Raw genomic sequence first — 24,041 nt, forward strand, 5'->3', positions numbered from 1 at the left:
GTTACTGCAGTCACAATTTCCAACAATATAACACACAAATACATCAGTGCTCCCAGACAAATGTGCATCATCACAGTCCAGATAAACACACACATAGAATGATGGTCGTGTAGTGTAAGTGTATGACAAGACATGTATAACAATATCACTTACACAACATAAGTTATGTTTGCGTTATTTGATTTTTATTAGATTTCAGGTGTTAACATAAAAATGTTCTGTAAAAGGCAGTTCAAACTTGATGTACAATCGCTGGCAACACATCAGAGATGAAAACAAACAAATAGTGCATTCATGAACACGCTTCAGTAAAATACTTGGTGCATTTTTGGCAACATCTACTTTATTGGTTGTCACGAAAATATTCAGTGATGTGGATAATTCACATTATTCTGTTGACTTTAGAATCTGTGTTTAGAAGAAAGAAACACACTGTTTCTAATGGCCTCTTTTCAGTTGTGCTGTAAGACCATTTCACAGACAGAAATCTTGCTTCCTCACTGATGCAGTGATAATGACAACAGTGTCTGTGAACCAGAGAGACAACAAAGTACCTTGAAAATGTTTTATCAAATCCAACTACTTCACAGTTTTCATGTGGTTAACTAAATGACGCTCAGAAGAGAAAGACTGCACAACAGATAATTTTTTCCTCTAAATCCACAAATCATATTGACACTCATGGTGAAATGATAGTTACAGTTAATTCTCTTTAAACAATATATGCAAAAGTATATACTCTTTGTAAATGCACTTAAAGGAAATAATCCAGGATGACATCTGTATTTCATTTGGTTGTTTAGGTCATAACTAATATATAGAGCAATTATAATCTGACATCTATTATATGAGTAACGAGAAAAGAAGATACAATTGTGATTGTAAAAAAAACATGCATGGTTAGATTTTCACACCTATTATATTGTAAAGCAATCTGATACAAACTAAGTTCTTCAAACTTCTTGTTTTAAGTGTTGGCGTGAAATTTGTTTTTAAACAATGTGAGTTTGTAGTGATGCTTTATATCACTATTTCAGATGAAGACGAGTCCACCTCCTGTAAACTCAGACTTAGACCCTTATTCTTTTGAAGACAAATCTTGACTGAAGTTAAAGAGCTGCATTTCAAAAATTTGATTTTGGGAGAATTTCGGATTTTCAAGAAGATTCTCATTTAGGAAAATATTAGCTGGTCAACACAACATTTTTTTGATAGAACAACCCTTCATATTATGAAGCTTTCTTGTGTGCCAGGTTACGCTAACAGTAAATTAGTAAAAAAAAAAAACATGCATGCATCTCCATGTGAAAATAGTAATTTACATTAGCGATTTTAGTAATGACTCTTTACAGCATTAAGACTCTTTAGCAGAATTTATTATATTTACCAATTATACATTACTCAGGCCACAGAGGCTGTGTGACCAATAACTGTTTTGATTTGACATGTTTATTCAATCCTCGATCTCACCCATGTTACAGAAATGTGTGTAAAAAAAAGTGATAAAGATCTTCTACACATAAAATAGAAAATATTTTCTTTGCCCCTAAAAAAAAAAACTCAGTAATATTGTATTTTTTATGAAGGCCAGGTCCCCCCCCCCCACAAGAATAGATAAATTGATGACTGCAAAGAAGTATAAAAATGCAGTTTCCCAAACCTGACTGATAACAAGGAAACTCAAGTTTCATCCAACTTTACTGGCACCAACCACGTTTGACTTCCACATGACATTTTCCCCCTCTCCTTAGACATTTCTGCTCAGCCAGCTTTCTATCACCTGGCTTTCAGCACGCTGAGTCCGCACAGACTGGCCTAATGATCGTGGAAGCCTGGCATGGGGAAGGGCCTGGCAAAAGCTTCAACGCGGTGGCGCAGATCAGCTATGCGAGCCACAGTCTCTGGGTCCTCGAGAAGAAAGTTCTTGAATTCTTGGAGCTTTCCTGTAAAAGACAAAGGAAAAGAGATTGTTCATCATTTTTTATTAGTAAGCACAGAGCCTTTTTTTTTACTCTCCCTCCACACATTAGGCTTACCTGTCTTTTTCTTAACATCCAATGCGATCTTAAAGCCCTCGTCCATGAACTCGACCACTTGGACAAAGTCTCCTTCTTTGAACTGTCTGGATGTCAAGGCTGGAGCACCTGGAACAGAGACGATTACACATTTAATTTATTATTCTTTTAATTAATTCTTTATCTAATAAGGAAGGTCTCATTGAGAAAAAATATCTCTTTTGCAAAAGAGTCCTGTTTGGGCAACAAATGAAATAAAAAAGTTTCATACATAAATACAAGCAGAGATAGATGAAACAAAAAACATATTAAAACACAGCTGACAGATTAAAGCACAGAACAAACCCTTCAGCTTGAAATAAAAAAGTGAAGACTGGTAATTTCTTCCTTTTACTTTACAGTTGAACTGTCTGTTTTTCTTTTTCTTGCTTTTTTTAAACTGAGGAACCATATGGTCTTTGGAAAATAAAAACAGAACCCTTGAGCTTCTGGAAATTTTGACTCTAGATGTGTCAAAGTAAACAGATGCTGACAGACACTAGACGTGTCAAAACCAAACGTGCTGACAATCAACGAGTCACAAAGGTGCAGTCCAAATGAAAATAACAGCAGAGCATTGTGCTGTGGGTGAAGTATTTGCCTTAAGATGATGCTAAAAATGTGACAGTGTAGAAGTGGAGCTCTTGAACTTCCTGGAAGATGATTAAAAAGCCAAACATGCTTAATTAATTATGTTTTGCTCAGTGCTTGTGGCTTAATTGGTGGCTTACTAATTTCCATATGCAAAACTAAGCAAAACAGACCAAGTGGAGACGACTGCAAAATAACTATGACAAAAATAAACTGACTCAGTCCCAGTGTGTTGGTCAGAACGACTGACCAGCACAACGGGACTAATTATCTTGACAGTAGGAAAATCATTTACAGTTTCTTGAGCCATAAAACTTTCTGATTGTACGAATCAGCACAGTTACTTTTGTTTTAAGTAGTTTGTGATAATTTCCCTAATAAGTGTGACATGAACTTGTCTGAGTCGAGCTAAATGTGGTGTAATACGAAGCTCTTCCTTACCTAGCCTGAGGCCACCAGGAGTCAGGGCGCTCTTGTCCCCAGGGCACGTGTTCTTATTGGCAGTGATGGACACAAGCTCCAGCACCCTTTCGGCTCGAGCTCCATCAATCCCCTTAGGTCGCAGGTCCACGAGGACCAGGTGGTTCTCGGTCCCGCCTGAAATATTCAGCATTATGAGTTAAAACTTTTGAAGGAAGAAAATCTAAATCTTCATAGACACAAACTTCACTTCGCTTTTAAGAATTAATGTTGATGAGGTAATGTTTCTAGATTTAATAACATCGAGGATATGAAATTGATGAAACCAAATTACTGTTGTGTGGTGTGTTGTCAGGGCCCTTAATGTTTTACATCTTCACTTTTCTCATGCATTTGTCTACTTGTCTACTTTGTTAAACTGATAACTGTTAACTTCATTAAGAAATAACTATGAGTCTGCTTTTCTTAATGAGCTCTGAGAAGGTGAGTAATGGACGATTCCATTATAACTACACTTTAATCAACATACTGAGAGTAAAGTTGATTGTTATTGTGATAATGAGCAAAGCAGGAAATTCACTACAAAGATATCAGAGTTAAAACTATGCTCATTTGTAATTGTTTCATATATACACTCAGTTGACAGTATATTAGGGACAGCTTGCTAAAACTAATGCAGCCAACATTTTTTAAAACTGCACTTCATGGTCTGTTGACAGACTCCTGACTGCACAGACTAACCCTTTATCTATTAGTGAGGTTGGGCTGAATAACAGAAACACTAAAGTTTAACAACAAAACAAACCACAGCCTCTGCAAAGACCAAACATTTGAATCTACACCTCTCTAACCTCTTTAATTAAAATGTTAACATGACAACCTTCATGATGTTTAGTTCAGTACTGCTGCATTAGACTGCACTAGTTTTAAATGGGCCTAATAAATGAGCATCTGACTGTATATTTTATTCTAAAAAGGACATAGCTGAAAATGTGTAACTCATAAGCAAGCAGCTTACTTGAGAAAGTGCACGATTATTTTTCTTTTACAAGTTTCTAATTTAATATAGTCAGTATAAAACACCTCTTTACTTTTTTTTCTTTTCGAAACAACATCTACAAAGGGATTAAAAAAGAGAGTATGCAAGTAATGCAGTGTAAGCACAGGGCTGTATTTGTTAGGGTTTCAAATGAAGGCTTCATATAAAAAAAAGCTGAGGCCAGCGTATCAAATACAGTACAAGATTCTAGTTTTCACTCACAACCACAAAGTGGCCACTTTCTGGTTTCATTTGCTTGACTGACGAGAGACTTACTCTGACATGAGCTCATTTGCACATCATGAATTTAAATGCATTTCAGGTATTTTTAACAATGTAATTTCCATACGGTGACAGGACATTTCTCTTTATTGACCTGTGTTTTTGATTTTTCTTTCAGGTGTCTGCTGAGCCAGTGTTTAAAAATAAGAAGATGCTTAAATATAAGTTAGCTTACCTGATACTAGGGTGTAGCCTTTACTGAGAAGAGCTGTGGCCATTGACTTAGCGTTCTTCAAAACCTGGGCAATATACTCCTTGAACATGGGAGAATTTGCCTGGTCACACAGAAAAGATAGGTTGTTAATATATACATGACATCTTGTTTTTTGAAACTCAAAAGTCTTTTTTATTTGTGTCTTGGAAAAGAAATACAGAATACTTAAATATGACATAATCTAAGTGATAAAAAGCCAAACATGTTGAGAACCTCAGAGAAAATTCTCTCCAGTGGTAAAAGTAAATTATGCTGCCTTTCTATCCTCTTTGACATAATAAATTCAAATAACCGTTTATCACAACATTAACACACAGACAGTTCACACTTGGGATGGATAATAGACAGATGTCTGCCTGTTGCTCTGGGAACAGGCTCCTGAGGCAGGTGGTGTCAAAGCATCTCAGGGGTAAGATTTTGTTTCACTGGAAAATTTGATTCGCCAGTTATCAGTGTCTTATTACGAGATAACAGACCAGCGTAATCAAGTGCTACATCAATACAAAGGTAGTTATGAAACAGGGCCTTTGTGTGCAGTACTGACCTGTCTGAGTGCCACAGCCACACCAGCGATAGCGTGGTTGTGAGGTCCACCCTGCAGCGAGGGGAAGACAGAGAAGTTGACCTTGTCCTCGAGGTCATACATGATCTCCTTCCCCTTCTTGTCCACTGAGCGAACGCCCTTGCGGTAGAAGATGAGGCCAGCCCTGGATAATACAGAGCAATTTACTAACTTGGCATTTTTAGCCTTTTATCCTTCTCTAAAACCAAAGTCAAGATTTATCCCTGCTAATTTTTGTCCCTGCCCGTGCCTCCTCTAGCACATTGGCTCTGCTTCTTACCTGGCTCCCCGGAGGGATTTGTGTGTGGTAGACGAGACCAGGTCAGCGTATTCAAAGGGAGAGGGGATGGCTTTGGCTGCGACCAGACCGCTGATGTGGGCCATGTCTGCAAGCATGTAGGCCTTGATGTCAGTACACAGCTGAAAGAGAACGGGTGCAAAAGAGGGAACAAAGACAAAATTAGGTTTCATATCTATACCTCAGGGCAGAAAATATCAGGTTTTCATCTGCGTTTGTTTATTAGTTAGCAGGATTATTCAAAGACTACTGGACAGATCATCATGAAACTAAATAGAGGGACGTGGTATGGGTCAGGGAAGATATTCCGGTGCCTGACTTGGTCAGCTGACAATATTCCACTGTTGAGCAAAAGAAACATCTTCAGTCTTGTTTTCACTTTACTTTTCCAAATTGGGAGACAAAATGGGTTAGTCCTCTCACCCAACACTACAGACTGTGCTCTGTAATGTATGTTGAAATGTCAGATAAAGAGATTTGCTCTCTTGGCTCTATTACATTTACATTTTCCCCCCACGGTTAAGATTTGATAACTGCAGATATTTCAAATGGGAGCAGGTATAATTACACTCTTCAGTTGTCTTCAGAGGCCACAAATATACAGCATAATTCAATAAATCCTGACTGTCTCTTGCCAGTATTTATTGAAAAAGAGACAAACAATAAATAGCTCGCTAACATGCAAATTACTTGCTGGCGAATGATCAGAGTAGTAAACAATCTTTTTAGTGCTTCAATTAATATGCATTATCATGACAACCTCCCTTCCCTCATATCTAAACTGGATCAGCGCATGTTTATTAGATTAAAAGGCATGGGAGATGGCAGGGTTACTGGAGGGGGTAAAGAACACAAGAGGGTGATGTGCAGTAGCTGATGAACACCGATAGTAAAACTAATTTCAGATGGGGGGTGGGGGCTGCTTCAATCTAGGTAACACAATGCTGAAATTCTGGAAAGGAGCCCGGCCCAGCACATTCTGCCATAAAACGAAGAACAGTTCCACAGAGACATGCCAGGGGGAAAATATGGCCCCACTTCACGCCTAGTGGCAAAGTAGTTATGGTGCTTAATAAAAACACAGCTCTGTAATGGTGGGACACTCCATCTGATGGTGCAGGCTAAAGTGGAGCTCTGCAACAAAGGGAAGCAGTCATGGAGTGAATGAAGTGAGTCAGCCAGTGGGTATAACAAAACAGATAAAGGGCCCTCTTGTGCACTGTCAAAGAGCAGTGAAGTGTGCGCTTAGAAGTTGATGCTGTGTATGTGTGAGTCTGTGCCATGTTTAGTTTGGTCGAGTAGGCAAGCGAGGAAGACAGCATCTGTGTTGTTGTGCACAAGGTTAAAAGAGCCTCAAAATTGGTTTGTGTTTGGAAGTCAAAAGTTAAAAAATGTAATGTTTAGACCAGACCAGACTCTTTCTGCTGTAGTTTGCAGAAGAGATATGTTTGGAAATAATCCTTGCAGGGTCTGACTAAGGGAATCAGGTGACAAAGTGACAGGTGAGTTTTAAATAAGATGGTCTGTCCTTCTCAAGGCAGGATGAGACGTGGAATAAACAGGCTGCTGGTAGAGTGAAACACATAAATAGAGAGATAGATGGGGGTAAAAGCTGGGTGACATTTGAATACACAGAGTTCTCCACACACCTTCTTGATGCGGCTGTAGTCAATGAGGCGGGCATAGGCGCTGGTGCCAGCGATGATGAGCTTGGGTCTGAACAGCTTGGCCGTCATCTCCATCTGCTCATAGTCTATAAGTCCTGTTGCAATCTGAAGAGACACAGAGAGAGAGACGGAGTGAGAGGAAAGAATAAAGAGGATGTGTAGGAGGAATATGAGAATATATGAGGAAGAGTAAGGGTCAGGAGAAAAAAAAAAAAGACCGGATCCAGAGTAAAAATATCAACACAGAGGATATTCTTTTTCATTTTAAGATTATTTGAAGCAGCTGCAATTGAGGTACTTTGGCTACCTTAAAAGGGGAAGAAATGTATCTTAGGGAGACATTTCAACCCATCATATCATGGAGGAAGATGGTAAAATTGCAGTAATCCCCCCTACTTATCCTAATTTAACCTTTCAGGGATCTTCTCAACTGCTGTGATGAGGCTGAGAAGATTGGTTTGGAGACTTCTCCTGCTCTTTTCACTGAACTGAGCAATAAAGAGGCAAGTTAGACAACCTATTGTTCAGTGGGTGTACTTCAGAGTCACATGAAATGGAGTCGGGAGCAGTCAACTGACCAGTTTGTCTTGTGCCAGAATCTGAAGTTTTAGCCCCAAGCTTTCACTCCAAGAACCAGAAAAGAGAGACAAGAAGAGACAGGGCAAGATGGAGGAGAAAAACAAAGTGAGAGACAAAAAGGATAGAGAAGAAGGCAGAAAAGAAAAAAAGAGAGAAAAGAAGAAGGGAAAGCTTTATTTAGACAACCTGATAATCTCCCATCTCCAGAGCACATCTATGGATGCCCCCTCACTCCATCAAGCTGCTCATTGTGGAGACAGAGCCAGTGGTGCTGGCCAGCCTGTCGATTTCCCATTATCTCTCTCGCAGAGGGGTCCTGCCAGCCCATACATCAGCAGGTCTGGACATGCAGACTTTCACGGCCATCCATCAGCCGCTAGCAACTCTACCACACAACTCTGTCCCAAGGAAATAAAATGCTGCACACTAACACGTGACGATAATCTTATCTACATGTTAACTTGAAAAATTACTGATCACATCTGAGTGGCCCTGTTAATGCAGATCCTCATGTAGGTGGAACGCAGCACTTCAGTTGTTTAATGTTGTATACTAATAGAACTGATTGGCTAGATTGAGAAAGACTGGCCACACATCACACAGCCCTTGAGTTTAAGTTGCTCTGTCGGCAAGCACCAGTGAGCGAGTGAACGTCTGATGGGATAATGATTCACCAAGTTAGATTCTGAGGCTACATCCACACTAATGCCTTTTTGTTTTAAAATTAAAACGATCTCCGTCCAGGCAAAATTTTCATTCCCAAACTTGTCCAAGTGTCTTACAGAATAATGTCAGGGTAGCTGTTTACAATGACCACAAACAAAAGTGAATGTAACATAGATTGACTTCAAACTGAGAAAATCTGCCTTCTGAGGTGGCCCAGTCAGAGCCCAGACCATAACCCAGCGAGTGCAGATGCTGTGGTATGACCCCAAGAGAGCAGTTCACACCAGACATCCTAAAAATATCACTGAACTAGTTCTGTAGATACTTTTTCCACCGGCAATGTAAGTTTTTAAGTCTGTGTTTTTAAACACATTTTTTGTGTCATTAGTTAGTAAGGTAAAGCTGAGATCACATTATCTCATTCCAGATGCCTTAAGGTACAATAAATTATTTTGCAAAATGTCCACATTAAGTGCAGTTTATCGATAAATACCTGCACAATTTAATAAGTAGCAGAGATGACCTTGTACAGAGTGCTGCCGGAGAACAAGTAAAGCTTTGCACTGGCATGTCCAGACATCTGAGAAGACTGCGGCAGCTCTGACCAACTGTACAAGTCCAAGTGCTGGTTTATAAGTCATAGAAAACAACTGAGCCTGAAATCCTGCATACGACTGTCTGAACTTTAAATGACCCAATAATAGGAATTTAGAGAAGTCCTCTCATCTAACAATCCAACATAATCATTCCTAACATTTATTAATGAATTTCAAATATGGTGCTGTATAACCTGTCTCAGCTGCACAGCTTTCATGATACTATAACATGCGTTTATCACCGTTTTATCAATTTGTTTAACCAAAACTCTCCACCATTTTTTGGAAACCTGACTGTTTATCACTGGTAGAAGACAGTCTGCTTGTTTGTTAGTTAATACCAGTAGTAGGGGTCTCTACTTACGTTTAGCTTGTATGGCATGGACTCAAAATAGATTGAGGTTGCTGAGATCCTCTTTACATCAGACATGTAGCCATGGGTCAGACTTGAGTGACAAAAACAAACATGTAGACAGACAGAAAAACAGGAACACAACACATCAGTTACATTACTTAGCGAACAACTTGATATGGGTAAAACAAAAATATTTTTGTAATAAAAAAAATTGTAAAAAGAAAAATACATTGAATTCATTCTTCTGGTCCTAAATGTGATGCACATTGACATTGAAAAGTGTGAGTATAGAAGAGAACAAGTAACAGGGCAGTGATTAAGTGTTAAAAGGAAACCACAGTAACTACTCACTGTCCTCCGTCAGGCAGGTCCAGGCCCATGATGCGGTCGTGGGGGTTGAGGACGGCCGTGTAGACAGCAAAGTTAGCGGGTGAGCCTGAGTATGGCTGGACGTTCACACCCCACAGACCTGGGTCCAGGTCAAAAGCCTCCAGGGCTCGCTTCTGACACAGCAGCTCAATTTGGTCGACCACTTCTGCTCCACCATAGTATCTTTGAATGTATGGTCACATGTGTTTGAGAGAAGGAAAGAAAAGAAAAAGAATTAAACTTATTCATCGGGAGGGAGATTTACTTTAGGCTTGTTTCAGAAAAATGAGGAACATTTCAACAGTTCTGTTGCTGTTAAATGTGAATTATCCAAGGGAAATAATAGAAAACAGAAAAACAGAAAAAAGAAAACATCCAACTATCCGCCTGGCACCAAATTCTTCCAATGTATCCCCTTAGGAATCTTTTTTGGCAAAGCAGAAGCTGTGGATTATTCGCTGTGTGGTTGGCACAGTAATAAGGCTAGAATGCACAGTATAAGTCAGTGCGTGCCTTTATGTGTGTTTATGTGTGCGTGTCTGTGACAAATATCCTGAAGCAAATATCAACAGTGTTAATAATCTGGTGTGTGGCTGGATAAATGCTCACCTTCTCCCTGGGTAGCCTTCAGAGTATTTGTTGTTCAGACAGGAGCCCTGAGCTTCCAGAGCTGCTCGGCTGCAAAAATTCTGTGGTGGTGACACAAGCACACACACACACTCAGATCAATGACACCATTGGACAAAAGGGACAAGGATGGCAAATTAAAGTCTGTTAAGTGATAGTAAGAAATCCCCCTCCAGCTAAAGGCAATCATTACAGTATTGAACCTCTGGTCTTCCATAGGCTAACACTCTGCACTTCACAATGCTTATCACCTTGCTGCTAGAGGATACAAGATAATATTATAAGCTTTTCTGCCTTTTTCATCCTTTTGCAATGTGTGAGTGAAATCTTTTTTTTTCCAGTGAGTATGGTTTGCTGCAAAGGACAATTATACCACACATGTATAAAACATCTTGTCCATTTCCTTAAATATAAGCCATGTTAAATAAAATGTGTTAATCTACCATAGCTAATATCTGAACTCTGACATATTTATAAATCCAAATTCAGTTAACTCATTCCATTGATTTATTTGTTTAAATTACTGTGATACATTAGATTGGACCAATAATTATCTTACACCAGAATCATTATCATAATTAGATACAACTTTAGTGTATTAATAAGTTCATATTTAATAAGATGTATTGTGACAACTATTTAAGAAATCTTTGATTTAAGCCTTGTTTTTAGAAAACCATTCTCACATTTAGCTTCTGAAATGTGAGGATTAGTTATCATGATGACGGGGTTATGATTCAATATATTTGGATATACAACAATACTGAAAGGTGATATTTCAATCTAATCTTATTTAAAAAACATAGTATAAAGAATACACCACCATATACTTTATGTAATTACAACAGTTGGATTTGCATTTGCATTCATCACAGTCCCTGTCACATCCAACATCCTTGCACTAGTTTTTATGTAATCAGCAGAGCAAGAAGCTTTTGGTAAATATATTATGTAAATAAACAAAATGTGAACTGACAGTTTTACATAGAGTAGTTGAGAGAGATCCACTCATTCCATTCGCTGTGCTCTCAATTTTGTTGTGTCCCCAAAGTATTTGATGTTAAATGACACAGTACATGTTGCAGCTTGTAAGGCTCTTTTCAGGTGGCTCCTTGATTGTGGAAGCCTACACTTCAGCTCTGTACTCCACAGGAGCATGTATCACTATTTGGTTTCAGACATTAGTGGTCACATTGGTCACCAGCCAACACTAAGGCATACCACCTGTCTCAGTTTATGTTGTTCTGTTGGATAGGATGAGTAATACAAACTTAGCTACTGAGGAATTAAATACAACACAAAACTTTTGTCCTGCCACAGCTTCACCAAGGGGCTTCAGTCCTGCTTTGTATGTGTGTAACCATCCACAGCTTCTATGGCAACCTCTGATTAAAAAAATTCTCCTCCACTGAGGTTTCTTCTTTGTCTTTTTTGAGGAGTAAAATATTTCTGTTGGTTAAATTATTACTGTTATTTCGGAGCATTTGTGAATATGTTTGCTGGAGATCAAGAGGGTTTGTCCAACTCATGTCAAAACCTTCCGGCCACACAGACATTCCCTCTTTTTTATTTCATAAAATTATGGGATAATGTAAAAAAATATTAAAATAATCAGAAGACACTTTTTATTAAGTTGCTTTAATATTTTACTGTAAGCTTAGCCTTGGCAAAGTGTTGAGCTGCATGTTTATGGGCACGTGCATTATGTAGGAAGAAATACTTAAAAATTTGACAAAAACAACAAAATGCCATATTAGAGTAAAGGCAGATTAAGCTTGTGGGCAAAAAGAAAATTTGAATGGACTGTGGGTTTGTGTAAGTGATTACTGGATTATATCTGTTACATAAACAAATGTGTGCAGCCTCACTTTTGTAAATGACAATGCACGTCACTTTTAGCATGACCTCCTGACACAAAACTCTGTGTTTTTATCACACTGGCCAGTAATAGGCTCTGACACAAAGCCAACCACTCGCTCTGGTGGTGTGTGTGTTGTGTGTGGTTATGCTAATGCTTCACCTGGGAGCCAAGAGAAGATCAAGGGAGATAACAGCTCCAGTAACAGCTTTCTGCCGCGTCCGTCTGTCATGCTGACGACTGTGCATATATTAGAAAAGGAAATGCATTTGCTTTTCAAGGAGTGCGGTTGTTTTAACATCCCGATGGGGACTTCAGCCTTAATACACAAATCTGCAGCGTCCAAGTAGCCCAGCCCCCTTAATACAACCTAATTTTTTGAAACACCACATTTTAGCGCACCGGCTCTAGTTAATGATGGATACTTCATCTGCAATAAAGTAAAAGGCCAATAAGTATTTTATCAAATCCCCTGTACGTAGAAAGGTAATATTTTCTAAAGATTTGGTTTAAGGGTCAGGGTGGGTTCCGGTAGTGCTGAGGTTAGGGTAACAGTTAGCGCTGCAGCATTTAGTTGGTGCATTTTGTCAGCGTGTGTGTGTGTGTGTGTGTGTGTGTGGTACTGAGATGCGCCTTTAGAGAAAGAGATGTGAAAGAGGCAGAATGAAGATATCAGCTTTATCTCACACTTGAGTGGTCAGGCTATGTGCTGAGAGGGAGCTGATATACTCCACTGAACAACTACTGTGGCAAAGAGACAGCAGCAGAGAGGAAAAGAGCAACACTGGATAAAACCTTGCCTGCTCTTTTGAAGAGTAAAACATTTTACATTTCACACCATCCAGCTTTGGAGTGAAAACAAAGACTTACACAAATGTGCTGCAAGTTATTCAAGCCACGTTTGAATGAATAACAGCAAACTGTGCACAGCTGGTCAGTGGGTGAATAATGAATGAAAAGTGAGGTCAATTTTAACTTGTACTTTTTTTTTTTTTAACACAGCACATGTCAGAGTTCATGATAACTCCTTCATTATGTGTACACCTGAGTCAGAAGGTCACAGTTATACAGCAGAAGCAGGTCACTGAAAACTTTAAAAAACAAGGAGTTTACTGCTATAAAATATAAAGTAATTTTATATTTAAAAGAAAATTGCAGAATCTTGAACACACTAAACTGAATCTTAATTTGAGTCATTCAGCAGCCAAAGAAACTTCTTAATTTCTTTGAAATATTGTGAAATATTTATTGTGAAATATAATCTGTGGCAATTTCTTCCCAACACTGTTGCAGAAGTTCCCACAAATGTGCTGCACTTTGCATTTTCACTTTTTGCCCAGTTCAAACCAAACCAGCTTGATCAGGTTTAAGTCCGGACACTGTGCTCTTCTATTATTCCAGTTTGACAACCAGTGTGTCTTTGTTTCCTGCCTTTTTCTCACCCTTCTGATAACAATATACACCAATACTTCCTGCAGGGCAATATTGTCCTGATACTAGAGGTAGTAACACAGTTTGTTCCTACACTGCTTTTTTTACACCAAGTTTCTAACCTTGGTTTCTTAGCAAGGTTATTTAAGGTGATTCACTTAATTTGAACCTCTTAAATCTCAAATAACCAGAAAAATGGGTCTCTTTTAAAAATGTTAACTGTAGTGTGTATATTTGAAAGTTGCTTTACCTCAGATGCAATGAGCTCCAGACCTCGGCACTGCCTGTCCTTCTCTTTCTGCAGAAGATACCACATCTCAGGGTCGTCCTTAGCCAGGCTGTCCTGGCCTGTCCATGGACGATCTTCATTCACGGTATTGGTGGCAGCATGGGACTGCTGCCCACGTACACTGGCAAGAAGAGGGGCTCTGTGGCGCAGAGGCTGTGGTCAGAGTAAATGGGTTTGGGGTTTGAATAAAAAACAAAAAGGCGGATACAATCAAATGACATTATATCAACTTAGTAATTCATAACACTGTCATTGCACAGAAACTGGTCTCATTAGGACTGACATTAATTGCAGAATTTTGGGGAGATTATACGTATGAATCAAATATAATTAGATGTATTGAGTGTATTTTGTCATATAAAGCATATGAATTATTAGGTCACAGTAACTTTGTGACTTTTTACCATTGAATTCTAATCAGGTCATTCAGTCCAAGTAGACGTTTGTTCCAGATGTAATGAAATTGTTGTTGGCACTTGGACTTCAATAACAACTGTAGGTTTTTTGGTGATTAGCAACATTAAGCAAGATAAATTGTCTTTGTAAAAAATCTGGCTCTGTTAATGGAGGCAAGAATCAATAATATGTGTCCGATGTGAATGTGCTGATAAAGGAAGTTAGGGCTCTTCTCTTAAACTTACAAATAAGAAGAGACAGGTTACACAGAAACAATTTCTCTGCAGAATGTATCAGATCATTTTACATACTTGAAGTGACACCCTGATTTGTCCTACATAAATACGGAGACATTTGAAGTCTCTTGCCCTCCTCTGTTCCTCACATTCTAATATGTAGCCTGGTATAATTAGAAGCTGGCGTGTTTGCATGATATCAATTATCAGCATGGTTGTTCAATTATGCCTCAATCAGCACTTCTACAAACTGAAGGACTGACTTTTACAGCCTCAGTGTACCAAAGGAGGCATATAGAGAACAGATTCAGCACTTCCTGCTTATCTAATCTGGACTGGAACTGGCGAGTTCTTCCTCTGCTGCAATGCCTGATCATGTGAGTGTGCACAGTCCATACAATTTTCACTGGCTCTGTATCTTCTTTTTTTTGGTCCAAGTTTAACATGAATACTGCTTCTCGGGCTAAATCCTGGTTCTTCAATGTGCTATGCCTGGCTTGATATCACATACAGTAGATGCTTTGAATGGATAATAATACGATCTTAAAGCTGCATGCGTGTGCACAAGTCTCCTTTATAAACCCCAATCAACAGGGAAAGCACTGAGTGGAAGAACACTCAGAGGTTAAAAAAATCCCAGACAGGTTGATTGCACTCAGAACAAATTGGCTCTTTCCTGTCATTTAATCAACAATATGATGATGACTCTGTGATGAGATCAATCCCACCACAACCAACCTATAGTTATCATCTGTACAGGTGTGCTGGGGTGTGAGGAACAACCTCTCTTTAATAGCACCATTAAAAAGCAATTAACACAATGCTCAGGACTGACTGAGGACACCCATAAGACAAAAAAAGGGTTGGGAGCTTAATCTTTTGTAGTGGTTTTATTGCACCGTAAATCTAACAACACTAACTATGAGATTTTAAGGCTTAAAAATAATGAATATTGGTCCAAGGCAGAATAATAAATGCTTTGCACAACAACTGAGGTAAACTACTCTGCAGACAAAATGACCAACCGTTAGTTTTTAATTGTTTATATTGTAGTTTACATTGGATTTTACCAGCTATGTACTATATGCTACAACTACATAAACATGTATATGTTTGTAGATTCATTTGTACGAGTGAAACTGGCTTTGCACCTTTGTCAATCTCTTGACATCAGTTTGTGGGCAACATGACATTTGGAACTTCCATTTTATTGTTTTGCAGACTGGCTTACACCAGCAGATGACAAACAAAGTCAAGCATGTTTTATAACCCACTTTATAACTATTCAAGTAAAATAAACAATAGTCTGAGAGAAATTCAGGAGAATCCTTTATTCTCAAGAGCAGCTTGAAGATCTGCTCTTATCTGGTCCCTTGCTGTTTGTCCAATCCTCTCTACTCCGCTTCTTCGTCTGCTCCCGGGGTGGCACAGGGGACACTGGTGACACACCAGGGGAGGCGACAGCCACATTAATGGCTGATTTCTAACTATCTCTACCTTGGCCTTCTGTCACCAGTGGCAGTGGTGATGGTGGGGAAGGGGAGAGGGCCCCCTGGGGGGGTTCTGGCTGAGATGAGGGCCTGGGGAGACAGGTCAGGCTGCCTCTGAGGACACGTTTCTCGCAGAGAAATCACACGGGTCATTAAATCTTGACGGGAACTGTCCTTCGCTGTCTGGGTTTCTGCTGGGACACACCAGGGCCAGGGTAAGCAGCCAAAGAAAAACCCAACACAAGGCAAAGCTGCCATAGTTATAGCGTAACTGACGACTGCAAAACAGACAAGGGTGCCTCTCCCTCCTCCTCTGCACCACCACATTCCTCTCTGCTTTCCTTTTCCTGTCCTCCTGTCCCCATCATGTCACCCTACACTGCTAAGCACACTCAGCCAAGTTGCACCCGTGTGGCATTTTTATTAGTTCCTCATGTCAACCGTATCACTTCCATGGTATCCAACAGGACAGCTTTGGGCTTAAACAAACACACAGGTCAGTCCCAGTAGTCTTCCTCGCTGCCTTCCTGCCTCATTTCGCAGCAATGATCATTACAGGAGATTAATTAATAAACACAAGATAAACTGATCCAAGAAGTGTGAGATCCAAGAACAAGCACCAATATGTCACAGAAGAACTATTTTAGGCGACAGATTATGCTGTCGTTTGAAGGTGAACTTGATGAAAACTCTGCTGTGAGAAAAGGGGCAGGATAGGCCACATCAACCTGGGCGTTGAGCACAAAATAATGGGAGAGTCACAGATGTGCTGCATCTGTATGACAATGATAAGGTAATTGTCAGCAGTTTGCCTTTCCTGTCAAACATCTGTGGCCAGATGACAATGGCAGAGGAGAAGTAACAGGAAGACAGAAAATCATTTCTCTCATTAATCCTACTTCTGTGTTATTTTTGCCCATTTCCTGATGCAGCTTCCAAAGCAAGCCAATTTTACAGATGACTGCTGTCCATCAGTGGCTGTACCAAACAGCATGGTAACACAAGAAAAACAGAGGGAACTAAAGAGAAGGAAAAAAAAAAAAAGGTATGTACGGTCAGAGAGTAGACGTGTCATCGGGGCAACAGCATCCGTCAGTCTGACTAGCAGTTGCTTCTTTCCCTGTCACTGACTAATAGTAGGGCTGTCCGTAACAAATTGCTCCGTGATTCAGTCTAGATGACACCAGACGGAGAGATCTGGATGGGGTGAAGTAGCGTGAAGGGACGAAGGCAGAGTCTGAAGCGACTCCACTCTATTTGGGTCAAAGGGTTGCAAGGGTGACAATCACAGATTTAAGCGATGGAGGTGACAAAGTCAATCTTCAGGAGGTGTGGAAAGTGGAACGACTCAGTTTGGATGTCATTCTTCCATAACGCTTTGTGCATTGAAGAAGATGATGGTGAAAGAGCTCTTCACCGGGCTTTCTGATGCCTTAGTGAGTCAACATACATGCACATGGCCTTTCTTGAACCTGTGCCCTGATGAGGAATACCAATACATACATGTCCTACTTTGATGAGGAATAAACATGCTTTGCTGTGCTGTTAACATGTGTCTATGTTTAAGATGTGCATGAGACTTTCATAGGGTTGGTTAATCGGGCAATAGACTACATATATAGTTTTGCAAGTGTTTCTGTTCTTAATGATGATTTTTTTTACCAACGTAAGGGATGTAAAAAAAACAACACTAAAGATTTTAACCCACCAAAATACATTTAAATCAATCCTAAAACCAAAGTGTCTTTTGTGAAAATGAAAAACAAAGCTTTTACGTCACATCACATATTCTATCAGCAGTAAAAGGAGAGAATATCAGTGTATGTTTATTTTCAGTCCACTATAACTTGAGGAAGATGGACAGGGCCGTTAGGCAGGTGTCTCAAACCAGTTGTCCAGTATTGCCTTATTAAAAAGTTAAAAGTAATGAAAAGGTTTATCTCTGTGTATATTTAAATTAGTTTCCTGGGAACATGTTGACTTTCCTGTTTGTTCGGCTGTGACAGGCCTCAACTTGGGTCTTTCAAGTATAATTATTATTATTATTATTTTTATTAAGAGGTAGCAGAAGGCTCATGTGTTAATGTTACATTTTTTCAGGGAAAGGAAAAGAAACTTTTTATAATTTAACTATTTAATATTTTCAAGTGTTCAGCAAAGCAAGGCCTAAAAAGTAAGGTGCATTTAAACAGCATTTCAGTTCTTTAAATGGCCTCTGACCTCCAGTCCATATAAAGTGCAGTAGTTTAAAGACAGTTTCTCATGGGTGTACAGATGTAACTGCACAGCAGTCAGTCTCATGCACCAACTTCAATCCTGTTTCTTTTTCTGTCTTTCCCCCCAATCTGCCAAAAATGTTTTAATACTTTACTTTTACATTGTATTATTGCAAAGCTCTGACACTGATGTAATGTGAAGCACCAAGATGTCTCACCCAGTAGGATTTGTTGGAACTGCAGAAACACTTAGTTCACTCATGGTTGAGCAGTAGTGTTACAGATGCTCTTATCCTCAACAAGTACCGCCGGTGTTGTGCAGAGACACACAAGTTTAATTTAGACTTGTCATCGAGTTAATTAGTTTTAGCCGATTCTAGGACCCACCAGCAGTCAGCACCAGGTAAAAATTAAAAGCTGCATGTTAATGTTTTCTACACTGCATTCATTGCTTATGTTAATGATGTTCGCTGATTTGCATTGGAGCTTGCTAAACCTGTACAGACTGAACTGGAATGTCGGGAACCTAATACCTGCAGCAACTAGCCCTAGCAAACATGCCAGTGATGAACAAGTAAATGTGCCAAATATATAAATATTAAATACAGCAACAGGTCAACTGCTTTAAAATCACAAAAGCAGAGTTTCCCTGGTAACATCTTATCATGGGACCATTCCTAAATCTGTCCTCTAAAGATATTGAGGTCAACTGCAACAAGAAAAAACTGCACTTTGACCTTTGAGGACACCACATGATTTCACCAAAAGGAAGACAGTCTTGTGACTCAACGAAGAGTCACATTTAGCCACTTAACATCAGCAGGAAATGTGTGCTAGCATGTGAACCACTCAGTTTAATAGGAACCATGCAACATACTGATGGTGACTTATAAAAACTAGATCTGAATAGACTCCACATGTCTTTAACACAGACTTGCAGGGTTTCCCTGGGGGGTTTCTTATAGGACTCTTGTAATGTCTCAGAGTGAGATTCATCTCCTGTAGTACATTTTTGTGAGTGATTGCAATGTGTGCCATACAAAAACAACACTGGTAAAATAAGATTTGGAGCAAATGGATTTGAACAGCAATTTTCTCATCCACCCATAACCAACTGACAGTGTATGAGCGTTTGGCTGCTTTCAAAAATCTTTGTACGACTGGACGTCTGTAGACATCTCACTTTTCCAGTGACCAGCTCTACAACCGTATAATGAAGCAACAGCACAAAACACTCAGATCTTTGGCGCTATTGTGAGAAGTTTAAAAAAAAGTCAGATCATTAAGAAACAATAGCAAGCCATCACAGTCTGGGTAATTAAGGGGACTCTAAAATAAATGTAACCTACAATTACTGTCACAGAGAAAAAAAATATATATAACACATTGCACATTGTCCAAGGATAATATCCTGTCATTAAATTACAACTTCATGAAGCTATAACCAACAGATGATCAACAAACAGGTGCACTCTGGATCCAAAACTAATTATGACACTCAAAACTGGGAAATCTTAGACTTGTACTTTGTGATAAATAAGGCACAACAAAAAACAAGGTATGCTGCTTTACAAAAGTCAAAAGCTCTATGTGTTTTAACTCAAATTTTTCAATGTAAAAACAATTGGCAGCTAGTTGTTTACAGCTAAGTTTAGGTAATACACTGACAGCTGTGTGTATTAGTTCAGTGGACCTTGGAGCTTAGACTCACAGTATGAAGACTGTATATATCTATATTGTATCATAATCAAAAATAAGATTACAATACCATGGCAGCTACAATGCAGTAATAAATATTCCAGCAGTGAAGAAGCTGCTGACACTGCTGAAACGTTAGATATTTCTTCCCTTATATGACAAAAAAATACAGTCTTATCTGTTGCATAATTGTCTCAAAGTTGAAAGTTAATATTTGCTTGAAGCTTGCAGAGTACACTTCAGGGCCCTAATTGCACTTTGAACATTGTTGTGAGCAGTACAACTGATTTTATAGTTTTATAAATATCACTGTGTGACATTTCTCTCATATCTAAGGACTGATGTCCCTAACCTGAAGTGTATTTAAGTTCAAAAACAGCATATGTAATATTGCAATATAGCAAAGTGCAGTTCTAGTGTTTTCATAACCTAAACGTTGTGAAAAAAGGAAACTACCTTAGTGACATTGTCAGGAACGATTTATGTGGCGATGACTATGGGCAGCGTCAGTGCTGGTAACTGTATTCACCAAGCCAACATGTAAACACATGATGTTAAAATAGCTCTTTTTAGACCAGACTGTGCTCCACCTTTCACAGCAGCACACTTGTGGTGTAGCTATAGCAATGCCAAAATGAAAGGTTTCAGGTGGCATATAATGAAAAGATGCATTCAGATTTTTGCTTACATTTTCCAGGATGGTGTGTGGGTAGCAGCAGTGTCCCCAACTATAGGATTTTATGTATAAATGTATGTTTTGATTAAATGACTCAAAAATGTGATGAATATAGGAACTTAAACTCCTTGTTTTGGAAACACTGCAATAAGAGTCTATAAGTCTTTTTTTTATTTTATTCCCTGTGGACTTCTAACGTGTGATCATTGTCTTACCAGATTGTTATTCTGTATTTTGACATTAATTTATTTTCATTTTCATCTTTCTTTCTTAGGATCCTCATTAGTACCAGCATACGCTATTACTTGTGAAGTCCACCACACACACAGCCATACACATTACAAACAGCCACATAAACAATAAAAACATAAACAGCTCATCTCATTAAATCGTTCATACAGAAGAGAAACAAAAAGAGTCCTTTTTGGGCAAAACACAAGATTTTAGATCATTTATAACACATTTTCCCTCTTTCTTCATAATGTTAAGAAATAATTCTAAACAAAAATTGATATCTTATACTAACTTAATAAAGATGAACTCGTTTGATAAACTTAACAAGTTTTGTGAAGCAGAGCAGAGAGTCTACTGGTGTTGTTGCCCACATGATGAAACTGAGCAGTCGCTGTTGCATCATTACGTGGACTGAGCTGCAGCTCTATAACACGCAGGCACAACTAGCCTGCTAGCTTAGCGGCTAGCTAACAACTGACAAACGTTTCCACGGAGGGAAAAAAACAAGGACACGAGCAGAAACACAACTAGCAGCAAATGTCTGTTAATCATTGTTTAAATGTGACTGAGCTTACTCAAGCAGAAGAGGACAACTGACCCCCCCCCCTCTCTCATGGCTGAAGTGTTGAGTAACACTGACGTTCATCTTGCTAACTGCTCAGAGAGAACCGCTAGTTCACCGACCTGGGAAACACCGTGAAGGAGACAGTGAGATACAAAACTGTGTTTCTAGCTGGACGTACCCGTGTGAGCCGCCTCAGAGCGAAGGACAGCATGCTGCCGGTTCTGTGTCCAGAGGAAGAAGGAGCGCTGTCTGTCTCAGGAAGGACTGAGTGGATGTCACCGTTGGTCCCTGCCGCAAGGGCTGCTGGGAGTCGTAGGCGGCCGCGAGGACGCAGCCTCCAAGATCAGCTATTCGTGCACATGTATCCGTGCAAAGGCTCATGGGGTTTCTGAGCACCTGATGGACAATTATTTTATTTATGTTTATTTCATTCATCGACCAAATAAAACTATGCAAATGCAAACACAAAATCTCAAATCTTGAAAGTAAAGGAGCAGAGAGAAGATATAAATTAACAAAGCAAATCATTTAATAAAATGTAAAGGCCCAGTGTGTAAGATTTAGGTGAAAGAGATCTATTGGTAGAAATGTAATATAAAATTATCCTATGACGTTTCCACCAGTATGTTTATTCTAAATTGTAATTGTTGTTTTCTTTATGGGCCCTTTATATTGAAGTACTTTTTATTTACATCAGGAGAGGGTCCTCTCTACAGTAGCCCAGACTGGACAAACTAAAACCTTTGAGTTTTTATTACAACTGAAGGCTACCACAGGTTCTCTTATTTGGAAGAGGAGGGTGAGGTGAGGGGTGCTCAGCTGCAACTTGCAACTTCACCACTAAATGCTATACACACATTAAAATCGCTGCAGGGCAACACAGCCCCTCACATACCTCTCTCAGTTCCTAAGTTACAGCTAGTCTGATAGCCAATAATAATAATCAGTAAAATACAACAATCCAACACATGATAAGGGCTGTGCAATGTGGAAAAAATATATCAGGTTAATAATTTTCAGATCTTCTATCTTCTTCTTCGTTTGGATTATTGATGGGTGGCAAACCATCAAGGTGCATTACCACCATCCACTTTGGGCTTCTTCTTCTTCTTCTTTTTCCCCATTCGGTACTGTATCTCTTATCACCCTTGCTGTTTGATGGCTTCTCCTTCTTCTTCTAGTGGCGGGTGGCAGCCTTCTGTGTTGGAGTGTGAATCAGTTATCTAGGCTATATTAAATTCTTGTCCATTCCTGTCTCCCTCAGATAATGGAGCATGATCCCTATTTTCCAAAAGTAAATATTATTTCCAAGGTCAGTTCTTCCACTCCATGCTTTGAAATTTCCCTTTTTAAGCTTTGGATTCTAAAGTTTTCATATCAGCTAATTTTGATAATTATCACATTATAATTATTTCTTTTAAGTTTAGAGGCTGGCTTTTTCTCTAAAGTAGGTTTGCATAAGCAATATATTGATATATTTACTAAACCTTTGTTACATTGCTATTAATTAGAAATAAATTGCGACAAACATTTACATTGTTTTATTGCCAAGCCATTCATGTTAAGAAAAAAGGATGTGGTCTGAGAACCTAAATTTATTTGTCATAAAACACAGTTAAAGAAAAAAAAAACCTGGATCCATCTCTTGAGCCGCACTAAATTCAATGAGTTCATCCCAGGCACAGGCCCCATCCCTTCAACAGGTTTCGTGTGTGGTCTGTGTGATTTTCTTTACGTGCAATTTTTGTATAATGCTGCTAACAAATAAACCTACAAACAGACACAGCAGTGAAAGCACAACATTCTTGGCAGAGGTAATGAGTGTAGGCAGCTTTCAGTGGTTTTATCATCTTATGGAGATGCCAAATAGAAACTGGTTCAATCAAGATAAATCTGTAATCCCACTGAATTTCCATGTGTTGAGTCATGGTCATAGAAATTCACTAATTTGCTGTTTGAAATGTGATAACTGATTTCAACTGTTTTGCACCAATTTTCACATACGGCCTCGGAACTTCCAATCACTGCTTTTATTACACTCCAGGGTAAACAAACTGTAGGATTTGTAGCACATGATCAAAGTGTCAAGAGACTTGAGCAGCTGAGCTTTGCATTGCTATGGTGTATTTCTTTTTCTTAGTTTATTCTATGTTTTTCTTAAAACTGAGGGAAACATTCCTGGACAAACACACAGGTATACAAAAAGATTGTCAGACTCATCCAGGTAAACACAAACATCACATCACAAAGGCACACACAAGGATCCACAACAACTTGCCTAGTGATTCGCCACCAAACGACCGTAGAGCTTCTGTGGGGAGGAGAACTCCAGAAAATCTGGGTTGCAGGGACTCTCATCAATCTCCGTGCCCGGACTGTCCTCGCCAACTTGTGTAAGATACATGGACCTCCCCGGACCTCCAACTCCATGTAATTGCTCATGAGCATAATAGAGTATTGAGCTTTAATGAGATAAGGATTCAATTAGCATTGACTGTGTGTTACCTAATGAAATTCTGAGCACCATTATTGTCAGATCAGAAGTGTTGCAAGCAAAGACCCAACAACTCCATGCCCGGGGAGAAATAAAGACAGTGTGAGATGGGCTGAAGGAAGGTTTCAAGTTGAGTTTC

General features: G+C 39.2%; 1 protein-coding gene across 1 annotated transcript; it reads right to left on the minus strand.

Annotated features, from left to right (window-relative positions):
- Positions 1–163: 163 nt before the first annotated feature.
- Positions 164–21,769, minus strand: shmt2 (serine hydroxymethyltransferase 2 (mitochondrial)). The gene is made up of 12 exons (XM_020096819.2): positions 21,587–21,769; positions 13,859–14,050; positions 10,302–10,381; positions 9,675–9,875; positions 9,333–9,414; positions 7,110–7,232; positions 5,443–5,582; positions 5,145–5,307; positions 4,562–4,661; positions 3,087–3,242; positions 2,037–2,144; positions 164–1,943 (listed from the first exon to the last, which is right to left on the minus strand). The coding sequence occupies exons 1-12, from the start codon at positions 21,617–21,619 to the stop codon at positions 1,816–1,818; spliced, it is 1,506 nt and encodes a 501-aa protein (XP_019952378.1). The 5' UTR covers positions 21,620–21,769; the 3' UTR covers positions 164–1,815.
- Positions 21,770–24,041: the final 2,272 nt, after the last annotated feature.

Source organism: Paralichthys olivaceus, chromosome 2 (genome assembly GCF_024713975.1).
Source record: "Paralichthys olivaceus isolate ysfri-2021 chromosome 2, ASM2471397v2, whole genome shotgun sequence".
NCBI classification, from domain to species: Eukaryota; Metazoa; Chordata; class Actinopteri; order Pleuronectiformes; family Paralichthyidae; genus Paralichthys; species Paralichthys olivaceus.